Source organism: Coturnix japonica, chromosome 12 (assembly GCF_054131305.1).
Source record: "Coturnix japonica strain WE chromosome 12, WE-NBRP24, whole genome shotgun sequence".
Lineage (NCBI taxonomy): Eukaryota > Metazoa > Chordata > Aves > Galliformes > Phasianidae > Coturnix > Coturnix japonica.
Genome location: NC_140674.1, coordinates 13,057,343 through 13,074,204, shown reverse-complemented (window position 1 = coordinate 13,074,204; position 16,862 = coordinate 13,057,343). Strand labels below are relative to the sequence as shown.

Here is a 16,862-nt window from a genome sequence, read left to right as displayed (position 1 = left end):
TCAGGCAGCTGTCGATATGGGAAAATTGAGTTTACCGTTAATGAGAGTCACAGCCAATAAGCAATCAGGCAGCGTGCCCTCCATTTCATGATTAATGATTCAGGGGATATTTGTCTTCTACAGCACTGCCAGCCACAGCTTTCCCACCTCTGCAGCTATGATTCTGAGTCACATCTGAAAACAGGCAGGGCACCAAACCTTTAGGTCTGACTTAGTTCTGTCTCAGGACAGGGAAAATTTCAGGAGCAATGAGTGCAAAGCAGATGTCACCTGGAGGAGTGCTTTATCCCATTGCCTCAGACCTGACTGCTACCGGGGCAAACGCCACCCATTCCCCTCCCTGTTTCACACTGCACCTTTCCTGCTGCTTCCCTCCTGATAGTGGCCACACAGGTGCTGCTGCAAGATGACTCAGCTAAGGGAGATGATTATTTGATTGATTGGAAATTAAACTTAAATAAAATAATAATTATTATTTTAGATTTAATAAAAAGTTATTTTCCTGTTCTGGTTCACCACCCAGCAGTAGCATCAGCACAGGGAACGAATGTGAATGCACGCACAGAACAGGAATGCAGGCCTGTCCCCCTCTCTTACAGAGCAGTGAAGCCACTGAGGAATTGCATCCCTGGTGCCATGGTCCTCCAGGACTGTTCAAAGGCTGAACATGCCCCGCAAATCTCGAACTTGAACCATGTTTCTCAGCCTCTCTCAGAGTCATTTACCTTTCCTTTCATCACATATTTAAAATAAAACTCAAAAAATGCCACCCTGACACTAGTAAACAACCCCTGCATTCACACATCTCCTTGTGAGAGAGCCATAGTCCTTGATGAGTGCCTGGAAAGCACTTGAATATTACTACAGCCATTTAAGAATCTATAGAGACTCCAAAGGGATCTGAGTCTCTAAGTAGTAAGATCAAGCACTTAGATGAAAGAACCTCCCTTCCTTTGTGCCAAGTGGACTCGAGAGTAATCTTCCCCAGCCTTTTAACAAATGTCTGAAAGTTGAGAGGTAAGAGATGAAAGGAGATCAACAAACAAATTACCACATTAGATGGGTAATATTTAGCCATCATAGAAGCCAGCGCCTTAAGGAGACAGAGAAAGCAGATCAGAAAAAAAGAGCAATCTCCAAAACTGTTCTCAGATGGCCACTTCCAGAGGCAATCATGCTAATTGCACATATAAATTAGACAAAAATTATGAATGCATTTTTCAAAATCAAGCCCCATTTGTCTTACTCATGCAAGAGTTTCCAATCAACAGTTTGAGTTATTGAATACAGAACAGTTAAGTCATCAAAAAGCAAAAGGATGAAGAATGTATTGAATGTGAAAAGATAACAATCTCTTCCCTATCTTTCCTATGTTTCTGTAACCAACTCCTCCTAAAGATTTAAAAGAACATTTTCTATTGACACAAGCCACAAAATGAATTTGGCTTAATAAGGCCCACTCATCTTACGAATCCAGAGATAAAAATGTAAATGCACAATAGAATGTTTCAAGTAATTTTGAAGAGGCCATTATCAAAGTATAAACATGACTATCTACCATCTGACATCCTGACTGCTACTAATGTTCTTTATGGGAACTTAAATTATTGCTTAAAAGCGTAATTTACCCTTTCATCATTAAAATCCCTTACATGTTATAATTCACCTACTTTGGGCAATAAAAATACAGTCAGCTTTCCTTCTCTGAATAAGTACAGTTTTAGCAAATCACTTAAGCGTGGGCTTAAAATTAACTAGCTGATTGAGGTCACAGCCCACTTTGCCTATGCATTAGCAAACTGCTGCAGGTGATGCAGAGAGGATAAGCAAGCTCCAAACAAAACCTTGTTTTCTAAGAAATCTACCTCTTAAAGCATTCCCATTACATTTAGTGGCATAAGTGCCACTCTGCCCTCATGAAGAAGATGCAACTCTGAGTACTTTAAAACAAGCGCTGTTGCAGATTCAGTGTTAGAAAACTTCCCTGGACAAAACTCTCTTTTGGGGAGGCAGGAAGACAGGGTGCTTGTTGCCAGCACTCCTATCACTGCCCTTCCAGGCTTCTACATGGCCATCATCAAGTTGGAAAAGACCACTAAGGTCATCTATTCCAACCATCAACCCATCCCCACCAATTATGTCCTTCACTGGCACAACTTCATGATTCTTTTACATTTCCAGGGACAGTGATTCCACTACCTCCTTGGGAAGTCTGTGCCAACACACCACCACTATTTCAGAGAAGAAGCATTTCCATACATCCAACCTTGAAACCCTTCAGGCATTGGATCACAGGTTGTGCTTAACCCTTACAAAGCAGTTGCCTGCATCAGTTTTCTCCAAGCTGGCAGCCAACATGCTTTCCCTGCTAAGCTGCACTCCTATTGAACCTTAAATACTTTTATGTGAGAAATGTATAATGGGCTTTTAATGGGAGCTTACTGAATGGCTGGGAGTCTCAAATGCTTCTCAAAGCACAAATGAGTAATCTCATCCATACTCTAATATCCTCATAGTGCATTTTCTGTTAAATACATAAAATCTAAGCCCATTTACCCAGTTCCAGCATCTAGACTCAGAGTAATATTAAACTACTTTGAACCCTGGAGTTCTGCAGTGTCCCACACAGGTGATGTTTGAGTCTCCCAGACACCTCTTGGATTTACATAGGATTTATTTCACCTCCACACACAAGAATCAGTAAACCATTTAAGGGGGAGCACAAGAGGAGGCCTGCAATGTTCAAGCTAAGGTTTCTGTGTGCTACTGTGTTCCTTTCTTTGCAACAAATGTCAGAACTGTGAATGGTCCAAAGAGAACCAGCAAAGACTCTTCAGACTGCAAGACATACAGCTTGAAGCCCATGTGATCACAAGTGCCAAGGGAGGAGGACAGGGTCAATTTTTCACCAGCTCAAAAAAGGTCTTCCAGGAGACATTAAACCAAGCTGTCTGGAACCACATCCAGAACAAAGAAAAAGGGAGTGCACCTTCCTATATCTGATCCACAGGTATCCTTTCCACAGGACGCTATGATGTTAAAGATGTTCAGGAACTCAAGCACACAACATTGCTGTGGATAAAGCAAAGCTGAAGCAGGGAGCAAGACATGCTTACTCCTGGTTTTAAGGCTTAAATAGAGATTATAAACGTGCTATAACAGAAGTCTGTCCCTAAGCACTTAGTGGTGCTACATGCTTATCCAGAATCAAGCACTATTATCTAAAAACCATGTTTCCTGACCTCCTCCAAGAGGATCCCTCCCTGAGGGCTTGCCAGCCAGGTGTGCTTTACACAGGGTATTGACCCAAAGGACAAGGTTGTGTGTACAGCAGGGAGCTCTCAGCAGACCCTACCACTTGCTGGGACTGTCTAACAAGAGCAAAATTCATTCGCAGAAGTGTTCCATCGATAAAGGACATGTTTCCACTGTACTGTACTTTTTATTCACGCTTGACAAACCATCTGAAGAAATCTGATTGTTCTAACTCACTTTTCTTAATCTCAAGAAAAAAATACCCAATTCACCAACATACCAACTCCAGAAGAAACCCAAGTCCTTTCACCTTGTGTCTGAGGTGCTGGGAGTAAGCTGCAGGGCAGCAACAGGTATCCCAGAAGATGCAATGAGATGTGTGTCAGGCATTTACTGGGCTGAGTGGAGGCAGGGAAGGACTGCTTCCCTTCCTGATCAGCTTGCCAGTGACTGACAGACATGAATTTTGTCCCCAGAACTGCTCTAGGTTATGGCTAACAACAGTGAAGGATTCATCACTGTCAGAGATAGAAGAAACAGCAAACTGAGTTTCAATCTTAACCATAAAAGGTAAATCCCAGTCATCTGAGAGGAATGCCTGAGCAGAGCAGCAGGATGTTGAGCCATGCTTGAATATTTACATACATATTTGTCTGATCAACCAAACAAATATTTACAAAGATTATACCCTGCTTACATAGAACAAAAGTGATCGGGGAAATCAGCCATTCAACATTTATGGGTGCCTCTAGTCCCAGCAATACACTGACTGTGATAACCCCAAGAAGGTGGCAAGCAGTAGAGCTGGGAGCAAGGGAGTGTGTCTTGCAGGGACACAGGGACGTGTCTCCAAATCAATATCTGCACCTGAATTTCACTGCTGTGATTCCTTGTCAAGTCAGATGCACTTACAGGGCTTATAAAGGGAAAGCTGCTGTCTCCACCAGTGGAAGAAATAAAAAAAAAAGAAAAAAAAAAAAAGAAAAAAAAAAAAAGAAAATAAAAAAGCACTGTGGAAGAAGACAAGCAACAGAAAGTCACAGGAATTCAGACAAACACTAACAGCATGTTGGCTGCCCAGTCCCAGCTGCAGCATATTTGTGATCACCCCACTTGGTCTGATTTTCACCTTTCCAGTGGCCATTTCCACCACCAGTATCAAGACACTTGAGTACCATCGCTGTAGGGATACCATGGACATGTCTGGTCCTTGTGTTCTCCCAGACTGAATGTTTTGTTTAAATGTGTCCGTCTCCACCACAAGCCCCACAGGGAAGGCTGCTGTGGTTTGTCCCTGCATCCTATCACACCTTAGGTCCCCCCAGCAGATTTTCTAAACCTGAAAACTGACCAGACTTAGAGCATGAAATACCACACTGAGCACTTTTGCCCACAAAGAAAGCACACATTTCTAGAGCCAGTTAAATTAAAAGCCCCCCATTCTCCATCTCTCTGCCTTGGTGCTTTCAGTTTCTTACTCCATCTTCATGTTCACTTACCCTTCCCACATTATCCATGTCTTCTCTACCCAAATTTTTACCAACAACAACAACAAAAAAAAAAACAAACACCACCACGGAAGAAGATAAGTAACAGCTGGTCAGAGGAATTCAGAAAGTTTTGCATTTAAAACACTTCCCCTGCTTTTTATGCCCACACATTCATTTTCCTCCCCTGGGGCCTGTTTTCCCCTGCATTCTACCTTTTTTCCCCCTGCATGGCCAACTGCACAACTGAATAAATCTGAGAAGGCCTCCTAGAAAGCAGGCAAAAACTAGGACCAGCATTACTGGACTTAGACAGAGGACTTTCTAGCTTCCTCAACCCTTTCTCCTATCTTCAGGATCATCAGCAAGTGAGTAATCAGGCGTATGACCTGGGGCATATGGCCAGTGCACTCCTCAGATGAAAGACCCACAATAAATGCAATGTCTCAGCTGGTTCCATGTCCAGGTGTGACTACATAAACAGATTTGTTGACAACTACTACCAGGACACATGCAAGAACAGAGAGCTGTGACAGAGCCAAGCCATGGCTGCATTCAAGTCACTCCATTCTTGCCATTGCCCACCATTCCCTCAAAGACACATGACAACCTAATTAGGACAGAACAGCAAGAGTGCCGTGCTATGCCCAAGTGAATTTTCAAGTGAACACATGGCTGTGAATGTACATTAAAGCAAAAACAGAACACTAATAAGGAAACAATTGCTAAGTTCATGTTTTTTAGAATGGAATTTTCCCCCCTTATCTGAAACAAACACAGCTATGAGGGAATAAGTACAATTCCAGTGATAATCCTTAGCTTGGATCCTGGAAGCATTCAGTGCTGAATTCTGGAAAACAAAACAATGACAATGACTCACGCTGGGCCTGTGGGTGGCTCATCACAAAATTAGTAGCAGCTTCCATGCTCCCAGCTGAGACTGGCTTTGCCGGGTTGTTTTCACAGATCTCCAGTACTGCAATTTAGCACATGCAAATGGGCCCAGCAGCCAATCGCAGCCACAATACTAGAAAGGCATAAACATGCCATTTAGAAAAATGCTGTACCATACAAAACATGATTACCTCCTTCCATGCCATTTCGGGCTAAGGGAAGAAATGCTATTTTTATTATTAAATGTTGCACATCTCTCTTCCTTTAGGGAGAAGAGTCTATTTAAAGGCCTTTAAGCAAACATCTATTTATACAGCTAAAAGCTTTGCATTCTACCATCACATAACCAATCTCTTCTTGCGTTCAAAGCTTGCTGAATTGTTGATGGTATCTGTACCACCTGGCTTTACAATGTCTACAACTAGCATCGGTTTGGACAGCAAAAATAGAGTAGTTTACTTTTAGGAATCAGCAGAAAGTACTGTAGGAAGAGAAGTAAACTTGTTTGGAAACAATATCTAGTAAATGAGTAAATCATTCTCATAACGTAACAGGATCTCAGTTTCTTTTATGAACAGGGCTTTTCAGCTGGGAAGTGATGCCAATGAACATGTCCAGAAATGCCTAAGGCAAATGGACAACAAGTCTAGGAGCAGTAATCTCAAATTAAGGTAGGAAAAACAGGAGGAATTTTAGGGATGCTAAATGTTAGAGAAGGCTGGAAGCCTGTTGTCTAAAACTGTGATTCTGTTAAGCACATGATTGTCTTAAAATGGGATTAGGTGCATGTGTAGATGTGCACTTAAATAGTTCATTGAACTGAGACCTATGTCCGGAAAAACTCCTTGGTCATTGAGTAGATGTGAACTAATGATCTTCACACAGCTCTTAAGCTGAAAGTACTTGCTTTAGGAGTCATCAGCTTTAACCCTTCACAAAATTCTTGATTAACATTTCTCACCCAAACACGGAGTTTACATTATGTCACAATTGCACGTGGCGTTTAAATTCAGACAAATTCTCTTTTCTTAGTTTGGTATGAGAGGAGGAGGCAATTAAACATCATACCTCTGCAAAACCCTGTTCAGACAAGAAGTGCCATGATTGAGCCAACCTTTATTTCAGAGAATTGTTTCTTGTCCTGATTAAAATGAAGCTTATTTTGCTTATGTTCACAGAAAGAAAAGAATTTCACAAATACAATTCAGTATCTGTGGTGCCCCCATAGTACCCTAAGAAGTTTTGGGACTCAGAAGGCTGGGTGAAGATCTGGCCATTCCAGATCCCTGCTCTGTATGCCCATACAGCCAGCTGACAGCCATATACTGACCAAACCACCTAACACCCAGGAAGTCCCCAGCCACGTGTCTGCTTTGAAAGATTTCTGAAAATTTTTATTGCAAAAAGAACCATAAAAACCCTACATGAAATTGAAGACTTTCCTTCATATAACTACATAGGTCTGCATGTGAACTCTTCAAAAAGGTTTTACGTGCAAGCTTTAAGACCGTTATAATCTGTACCTCTGAATTTCTGTGTAACAGGAGTCAAGTAACTGCAGCAAATATGAACTTTGTGAAAACCATAATTTCTAGTTCAGACAGACCAGAGACACAGGAGTGCTACAGGCTTCAGGAGTGATACTTAGAGTACATCTACACGAGAAGGTTACTTCAGAATGAAGGGGAGTGTAGATTTAAAATGCTATAGCTATTCTCGAATAATACCCAAGAGGAGTGCTCCTATTACAAAATAAAAAAGAATTTTCAGTTTTGCTTAATTCATTTCCCAGGTGAATTAAACTAAATCAGACAAAGATTTTCTTTCAGCCAGTGCATGAGTGTCAACAATAGGAATTATTGTGGAACAGCACATGTACTTGATTTCAACTGGTCAACAAATGTTAGTTTTCCAAGGACATGCAACAGGAAGACGGAACCTGGGCAAAACATACACAGGGAACCAACACATTTTGAACAGTGGCAGAGAGTAGTAGTTAAGGGAGCTGGTGTAGGAACAGAAAGATGCTGATGACCCCCCTAGTGCAACATCGTCACTTGTCTGCCTTGTAACCAGCTCAGTGACAATAAGTCACCTTCTGCCTCCCACCAGCAATGCACGTACATGCACATCATGCTCCCAGCTACCACTCAGCAAGCAAACCTAAGTTTTACTATCAGTCATACATACACAGACCTATTACTTCTACCCATTTGAAGCTGACAGCAAAGTGTACGCTCCACGCTGTATCCTGACATCTACCTGAATAAATAGCAGTGGGAAAAACTTCCAGAGCTGGTGTAAGTGAAGTGCACATGGGTTTACAGATCACTGTGTAAACCAAACAAGGAATCTCAAGCAAAACAAGGCACATCTGATAAGCCAAATACACAATGGCCGTACAGTGACAATCATGAAAAATTGTAGTAAATATCCAAAAGTTTATTTACAAGAAAAACTCACCTATATGGAAGCCTTCGGTCTTCCAAGAACCACTGAAGCAATCTCCACTGAGGAGAGATCTCCAAGAGATGCTGCTTTAGTGGTGGTCAGCCCTTAAATGAGGTCTAGAGGAGATGGAGTCAAGCTCCACCCCTTCCAGAAGCACAGCTAAATTACTCTCACCTGTGCTCCCACAGCTGACCCAACACTTGCCTCAGCTGATTAATCAGAGGTTCAGGCTGTGATTACCGATTTCCCATACAACTGTGTATCTTATTTATGTAATTCCATTTGCATCTGCAATTGCAGATACATTATTACAGTGCCCCGATAGTCTCAAAACAAATGCAACAATGTGTATGGACAGTAACAAACAAGCTAATAGCAGAGTCAGCCTGTCCCTACCTACCTAAACAGAATTATCATTGCTACTGCCCCAGATAGCAGGCTTAGTGTTGTGATGCTTGGAGAAACATAAAGACCTGCTGTGCCAGACATTGTTTAGATCTGTCATAAAGCCAGCATCAATCAGCATATTTCCAGGAGCATCTCCAAATTTCACCAGTGTGAGAGTCCTCGTGAAGCTGGTTTCTATTGAAGGCATCGATTTTCAGCATAGGGGCTTAAACTTTGATCCAAATGTTTGAGAATACATCAGTCTCTGGACTCAACCAGGCCTCTACCAAAAAAAACACACCAAAAAACCCCGAAAAAGTGGTGCTGCTGAACACTGATGAGACGATATGAGAAATACCTGTGGATTTAGCAACAGACAGGAGAGTATATATAGGAGCCAAGGGCAGAATAAGCACAAGGCTGAGCCACTTGAATGGCCAAATTCCTTACAGAGAACTGAAACACTCACTAGCAGAAATCTTCACACTGCTACTAATGTAGTTAGAACACGGTCTTTCTCCTCAAGTACATGCAAGCCAGATAGGTAATCTGAAACAATGTTGCACAGTTACATTCACAGTTATATCTCCAGTCACTGCTGGATGTTTATCTTGAAGTTAGCACTGTAGCAATCTACTTGATTGTGTTGACTTAGAAGGCAAAAACCTTCCTATCCCAAAGGAAACTATGTATCCCAAGGAAAGGGGGAGAAATTATTAACAGAGGAACTTAAGTAAGGAATAAAGACTTAACAAAATTAATTATGACCACAGAAGGGAAATCTCTCTGCACATGCAATACAATCAGTCAGCTTACAACTTCTGAAACTAAGATAACAAGTGAAGTACATGGAAGATGAAATGGGCTATTACTGTGCCAAAATACTTGAAAATAATACAAAATGGAGAGGTCTGAATGGGCACGAATGTGAATTTAAGCATTTGTTTATATCCTTAAAACTTTTTTAAGGAAAGAAAATGTAGACAGGAGTGGGTAACTTGAGTGCAAAAAGAGTTTGGTGTGAACTTCTGACCATCAGCAAAACTCTTCGGATTAGACTATCAAGGGCACAGAATTAGCTCACAGCACTTTATATCCCTACTGTAGTATATTCTCCCAGGGTCATTCCTCTACAGTGTACCATCCTTTTGCTGCTGTACATCTCTGACTGGCATAGTCCCTCTAGTGCCATGCTAGGCACAATGCTACACCAGTTAGGTTTGTTGTAGAAGTATGCTCCTATCTTTTGAGGCATGATTACCTTTAAGGAAGTAGCAAGGAAATCTCTCCTCCAGTGGGCCCAGCCCACAGTGACTCCTTTATCAGAAGCAGCTTTCGTTTATTTTTGTGCACATTTTTTTTTTTAAAAGAATGTGAAGTCCAATCTCTACGGAAAGAGAACAAATGCAGGCAGGAAAAGAAAACAGTTTAGCTCCCTGATTCAAAGTGAAATACCACACCTGGGGTGGTCTATTGGTTGTCTTGTAGTGGCATGAGGCTAGTACCTAGAAAATAAGGCCAGGTAGAGATAATGATGTCCCATGGACTTTATAGCAAAACGCTGTGAAATACGCAGACCGCACAATGCTCAGCATCACTCAAGGCAAGAGAAATTATGAAAAACCATGTATTCATCAAGAAGGTCTAAGGAAAGGATCAATCACAAAAGCCAAACAAACTCAACAGGATAAAGATCATGACACTACAACTAGATTTTGGTTTGCCATAGTTGTAAACTATCACATCTTAATAGTTTAGGTACTACTCCATTTTTTTACCAGTAGGTTGTTGTATACTTTATTGCCCTAAGTTTGCAGATGACACAACACAAATATTCACAAGTAGCAATAAAAAAAAAAAAAAAAACAACCCACATATGTCATTCTCCAATTAAAGAGAAAAACACCTGTGATACTTTCAAACACAGCCATGCTTTGTTCTGTTCAGTTTGATGAAATCTTTCTTTGAAGTAGAACAGGAAATACTTTCAAGGGAGCCAAGCTGACCATCTTACAGATTTCCAGCATGTCCCCCACTCCCTTGAGCTAGTTACAGCCAGAACCTGCCTACTCATGGGTCTGGTGGAAGAGAATGGGATACTAACACATAAACAGTCAGTTCTTACCATTAAGAAATTTTCCTTAGGTAGGCCTGAAGGGAATCCAGGCTACCTCAGCAACAGAGTTCCCCAAGCACAGTCTTTCTCTTCAATGGATAACAGCAAGTATTTATGCAAGAGGCATGGAAAATTCTCCCATGAGACAAAGATCTCACATAAGGAAACAACGTAAGCATTAAAAAGTACAATAAAGACAGCCTTGTAAACAACCGGTGCCCAAAGATTATAATGGTCAGGAACTGAAAGCCAGTCAAGCTCAAAGCGTCAGCTTTAGTGCTACAACCTCCACAAATCTTGAGTAATACTAATATCACAGGATTTCTTTCCATTACCATTTACTCACTGTTGTGGAAAGGGAAAGTCAGACTCCTAAAACATGTTCAGCACAAAGGAAACTGCAGACATACCACTTAAAGGGCTTCAACAAGATCAACCCAAAACTCAGGCACAGTACCATACCAAACCAAGGCAATTGCACACATAGTCTCTTCTTCAAATAATATTTAGCTACAGCTCAAGCATAAGCATGTTTCAGCCCTTCACCCCACTGTGCTCCCCAGCATGGAGCAGACTCCAGCAGAACTTTCACCCCAGCAGAACATAAGCCATGAGACAGGCTGGGAGACTCACAGCTCCCTCACCAGGAGCAGTCAAGTCAGGGCATCCTCATACAAGAAGATATTTAACACCCCCAAGAAAATCTGGCAACTACAAACAAATGGGGCGTGGGGATCTCTTGCAGCAGGCTCAGCTCCAAACCAAGAGCTGTGTAGCTGTGTGGCACCTTAGGGAAGCCCACCCCTATTCTGAACAGCAATGTGGCCCACAGTCAGGGTGAGGAACCCAGGTGGGGTGGGGGAAACACGTAAGGGCCATTTGCAAAGAGAGGGTTCCACATGGATAAGGGAGAACCATGTAGGGGTTTGGGGGCTGCAGCTAGGATCCCAGATAACAATACAGGGCTGGCATAGGGGTTTCAGGTGAAATGTCGGGTTAATGGGAGTCCAGGATAAGGACCATGGGTGAGGGACCTGTGTAGGGATGGGGAGCCATGTGTGGGGGTACCCCCTGGGGTCAGCACAACGGACAGCGCCCGGCCACCTGTGTGCGGCGCCGGCCGGGCCGGCGGGGGAGGAGGAGGAAATAGACGAGAATGAGGGGGAGGAAGGCGAGGAAACGGGGCCAGCCCAGCCCGAGCGGCACCCGGGAGGGGAGGCGAGGGCGGCGGGGACAAGGACGCGCGCTCCCCCCACCTGGGCTGTTGCTGGATCTCAGGCGCCTTCCACAAAGACACTGCAGCATATGCGAGCCTTTCTCCAGGAGAAGCCCGAGAATCCTCATGGATTTCACTTTATGGCGCCCTCCCGTTCCTCGGAAAAGGGACCGGCCCCGGAGCGGCCGGTTTTCAGCGGCGGGGCACCGGCCCTTCTCGCCGCCAAACTTCCCGGCCCATCGCCTCGGCCCCGCCGCACCTCGGGGTGGGGACCCGCCGCCACTTCTGGGGACTTCTCCGCCAGGGGAGGACAGGCTTTGCCGGGAAGGGGGTCGAGCAGGCTAGAAGGACGTCAAGCCCTAGAAACACAAACGGCCGGCTCCCAGCCCTGCCCCCTGCCGGCACAGCCCCCGCCGGGACCCCCCCGCAGCCGGCAGCCTCGGCCGCTGCGCTCCGCCGCCCCCGGGCACCTCCAGCCGCCTCCCCGCACGGCTCCGCCGCGCTCGAGTTGCCCGAGTGCCGCCCGCCGGCAGCGGGACTCGCAGCGATGAGTGGAGTGCACCACGTGCGGGGGGCTCTGAAAATGGCTTTTCCGGGGCTCCCTGCGTGGCACGAACCACGAGACCTGCAACGTGGCTGGGAACAGGACACACCTCTCGTCTTAAGTCACCAGTAGGAGCGTGTGCCTGGAAGCAGGGGTGTGCAAGCAGTTCACACAGTCCTTGTTTACTCTCAGGGATCCTAAAGCGACAGCTTTGCAGTAAGGCCGAGCCACTGAAAATTAAGGTTCATTCTTTTTTACACAGTTTTAAACCATTGCAACTACACCACTGCAGACTTAACTCAGTTTTTACATTGCACAAAGTTGGGCTCACAGTTCAAGAGCCGGACAGCTCGGGGAAGGTGCTCCCTCATGAGCTGTCACAGAATTCCTAAGACTTCTAAGATCATCTAGTCCCACTGTTCACTTACCACCACCAATGCCCACTAACCACATCCTTCAGGTCCACATCTCCATGTTTCTTGAACACCTGCAGGGACTTCCTCACCTTCATGGGCAGCCTGTGCCAGTGCACCACCACTCTTTTTGAGAATAAATTTTTCCTGATATCCAGCCTGAACTTCCCCTGGTGCAACTTAAGGCCATTCCCTCTCTTCCTATTGGATAACTTATGGAACTTTTCAGTGTGAAAGCCACCTACACAGGCTGCATAGAGCATGAAACACTCCTCAGGGGATATACAAAAACCCTCTCAGATGAGCACTTTCACCTGAGTAGACTGCAATAGCCCATTGCAATAGCTGCCTCTGGGACAAATCCAAACCTTATACCACGCGAATTTCAACCTGGATTACCTTGCGCTTACACACAGTTATCTACTCATGCACTGGCTTTCAAAGCCTTCTCTACATTTGCTTCTCCCATCACCCCACAAAAGCAGGCAGGCTTTTCTGACCAGCTGTTGGGACTGAAGCTTTTCTAAAGGCTGCACTAGGGATGTGACCAGCTTTTGGCCAACATTTGGCATGGATGGAGGAGTGGAGTACAGGCTTCATTGCTGACACTTGGTAGGATGTCCCTCAACTCTTAACAAAACACAAGAGGCACAGCCAGAATGTGGCTGCAGCACTAGGAATCCCACTAGGAAATTAAAAAAGAAAGCTATGAATTGCACGGAGATCAGAATACTGAGGTACATAAACTGAGTCTCACACATAAGCATTGTTTTAATGTGAGAGTCTGTAGCAAAATCAGTATTTGTGAGAGCACCCGAGTCTTTCAAACCCTCAGTAAACACTTCACAGTTTCAGTTTTCCTCCATAATATGAAAAAAGAAATAGTGGAATTGCTGAATGTTTCATGAAATGGAAGCTCTTATTTTCCAGTCAGAAGTACTCAGCACACTGAAAACAGCACTTAGCTAGAAGCAAAGCCAGTAACACCAAATTCAGGACCATTAAAAGGACACAAAGTAGCATAGATCCCAAGGGTTAGTTATTGATAAACTGTTTTGCACAGGATCTGGCAAACTCACCAAGTCACAGAAAGCCTACAGCCATCCTGGGAGATGAGAATGGTTGTGGATCTGGCAGACTGGGGACAACACAGTGAGAGATGAAGATGCTCCCTGTGCATTGCAGACAGTGTGTAGCTGTGAATGAAGGGGCTCTGAGTTAGCAATGCCAATGCTGAAGTGCAGCACGAGGTACCAGAAGAGAGGTACACTGATGTCATCTGTGTTAAGCTAGCATAGGAACAGGTAGGCGTAATCACTTGGACACATGAGGACACACATATTAGGCAAAATGCAGAGGTTTGCGAGAAGAAAAAAATTAGAAGTCTGTGAGCTCTGTTCATTAAAATGACAGTACTTGGGAACACAAACAAAAAAAAACCAAATAAACAGAAAAATCCCTACACAGAGACTAACAAAATAATCCCCATTTCTCTCTGTGTTCCTACCATCACGATGAGCCGGGCTTCATAGGCACTGATCTATAAGCAATTCTGTGCACGGCAGGCTTCAGTGGGGTCAGTTCCCAATTTACAGCATTACAGGAGAGCAGAATCCAACCAGTGGGAAGAATGAACAAGTGTTACTTGACATTTCTGAACAAGGGGCACACGGACTGCTAGGAGCACATATTCTTTCAAACTGAGTGGGCTTAAGTAAGTTTAAACAGCAGAATAGAACCATAAAAATAAAAGGCAAATTATGATTCTTTAGGAACGGTGATGCATGACTCAAGTGTGTACATGCCACAAAACACTCAGTAATATCATGTACCCAATTAGGTAAATCTTATTCCAGTAAACAAAGCTTATGGAACTTGGGAAGATAAAGGGTTCTGAGATAAATCAAGATATTACTGGATGAGTTAACTCATTTTAATCCAAAACCAAAACAAACCAAAATAAGATTTATTTCTCTGCAGAAGGCCAGCATACATCCAGACAACAGGACATAAATCTTGCCATGGCTCCACTGATGGACTCCCATTATTCAATAATAATGCAAATGACATCTAAAAAGTTGCTGTGAAAATGCTTCAGATAATTAAATTCTGCCCATCAGTTGAACACGGGTGATAGAAATGACAGTGCAGTGATCGCATTTGCTGGAACATAAAGAAAGCTGGGAAAGACTCATTGAGGTCAGAAGACAGTTGCAGGGAACACAGTGTCATGTGTTTCTCTCTTATTAAATTAAAATGCCATTGGCCTTCTGAAGCACAGAACAGAAACGAGAATATGTTTGGGATTATGGAATTTAAATTAATACCTTCCACTAAAAAGAGGAATACACTGTGCTCTGATCGGAGAAAAATAAGGTGATTTAGCAGACAAGGCTCTTTGCTAGGTATTAAAATAGCATAATGTGCAGGAGTTTATCAGTTACTAAAACCAAAAAAAAAAAAAAGAAAGAAAAAAAGGTCTACAAAAGCTCACAGAAGTGACTGGTTGGGTTCCCTTCTATTCATACAAAGGCAGCTGATAATCTTTCAAGGTGCGGGAGTCCATTGTGTTTCTGCTTTCACTACCTGCAGCCTTTTGAACATCATGACTGATAAACAGACAAGCAGCCAGCACGTTATTTTCTTTGTGAGCCTTTGCCTTCTTTGTTTTTCCTGGCCAAGTGGGGATGGATGTGGTAAGAAATGTCCTGTTATACCTGACAGCTCTGTTCAAGTTGGCACTGATGCAGCCTTTGGCCCTCGTTCCTCTCTGTAATACTGAACATCTCCTAGGGAGCACATGGGGCTCACTTCTTGACACTCACTCCATGGATTCATCTGTGATAAGCAATAAAAGGTAACCACTCCATCTCAGCATCTTTCATTGCAGGAGCTGTTTGAGCAAAGCCTTCCCTGGAACAGGCTAAAAGAATTCATCTCTTTCCAATCCAAGTGATTACAGTATTTTTAAATATTTCTGCTTACTGGTAGTGCAGCAGAGCAGTAACAAGGAGGGATGGCAAGCTCTGCTTCCTGAGAGCCATACTAACCATGCATGGATCCTACTGCATCCAGCTCCACAAGGTGCAGAGCACACCGGGGGGAAACGGTGGCACAAAGATCAGGGGTTTATTGAAGGTTAAGGAGTAAGGAATCATCCATCAGGTCTCATTCTGGTGATTTAGCAAGAGGATTCGCCTCTTCCTCATCAGTATAAAATTGCATCCATTATAAGACCAAGATAGCAGCTTTTCTGCTTGTAAGTCTACCTTGGAAAAAGTATACCACATACCTCCTAACAGTAAGTGGAAGAGGAAAAGAGTAAAAAAGGACAACTTCATTTTGTACATCAGATGAGAAAGGCCAGTTTCTTAGTTGCCATTCAGTGCTCATAAAGAAGTGATCTCATAGTAACACATGGAAACAGGAACCACTTCCTCCACTCCTGGTGGAGAAACACACTTGCTGAAATCTCAGCCTCCTCTTGGCTCTGCAAAGGAGGTTCACAAATAGAGAAAAAGAAGTCCATAGGTTTGATAATTTTATAGGTTTATCAGACATACAAAATCTCACAGTAGTAAGTTCTCAACAGTTGCACCTCCAGAAATTACGAAGAAATTTAATGTTGTGTGTAAGGAATGCCTTGCGTATCAGATGTCTCGAGTCAGAGTTAATGGAAAGTGGTTGTTGATGTCTCAAGTCAGAGTTAATGGAAAGTGGTTGTTCAGGATGTTTTTCATCACAGTAATGCTTCCTCTGAAGCTGAAACTTTTAAGACTTTGCCAGACATATTTTGGTGCTAGTGCCAGTGCCTTGGAATGGATGCTTTGGAGAACAGTAAGAGCAGGGTAGCCATACATCGCTCTGTCCACCCACCTCCAGTGCCCTGCAGCTTTGTGATTCCCTCACCCACAGGATGTCTCACAATGCATTTAAAAATCCTTGATTGATTTCTTCACAGCAAATTTTTATAATAGGCTGTGGAAGCCAGTAATAGTGTTAGTTTCCTCCCCATCTTTTGGCAAGAAGTTCTACAGGTTAATCATGTACCGGGAAAAGCTCTCATTACTTTAAAACTGCTTCTTGGAAGCTCCATTTA

The 16,862-nt window shown here is 43.5% G+C and overlaps 1 protein-coding gene across 4 annotated transcripts in view; it reads right to left on the bottom strand.

Annotated features, from left to right (window-relative positions):
- Positions 1 to 16,862, bottom strand: part of FGF12 (fibroblast growth factor 12) — a 184,231-nt gene that overhangs the window by 101,942 nt on the left and 65,427 nt on the right. For 2 of the 4 annotated variants that reach the window (XM_015871731.3, XM_085513599.1), the window contains exon 1: positions 11,847 to 12,489. The exons of the other annotated variants lie outside the window; for them this stretch is intronic. In XM_015871731.3, the coding sequence (XP_015727217.1) occupies positions 11,847 to 11,934 (88 nt within the window). In that variant the 5' untranslated portion in view covers positions 11,935 to 12,489. Of the gene's footprint in view, positions 1 to 11,846; positions 12,490 to 16,862 lie in introns of those variants that run through there. 4 annotated transcript variants of the gene reach the window in all.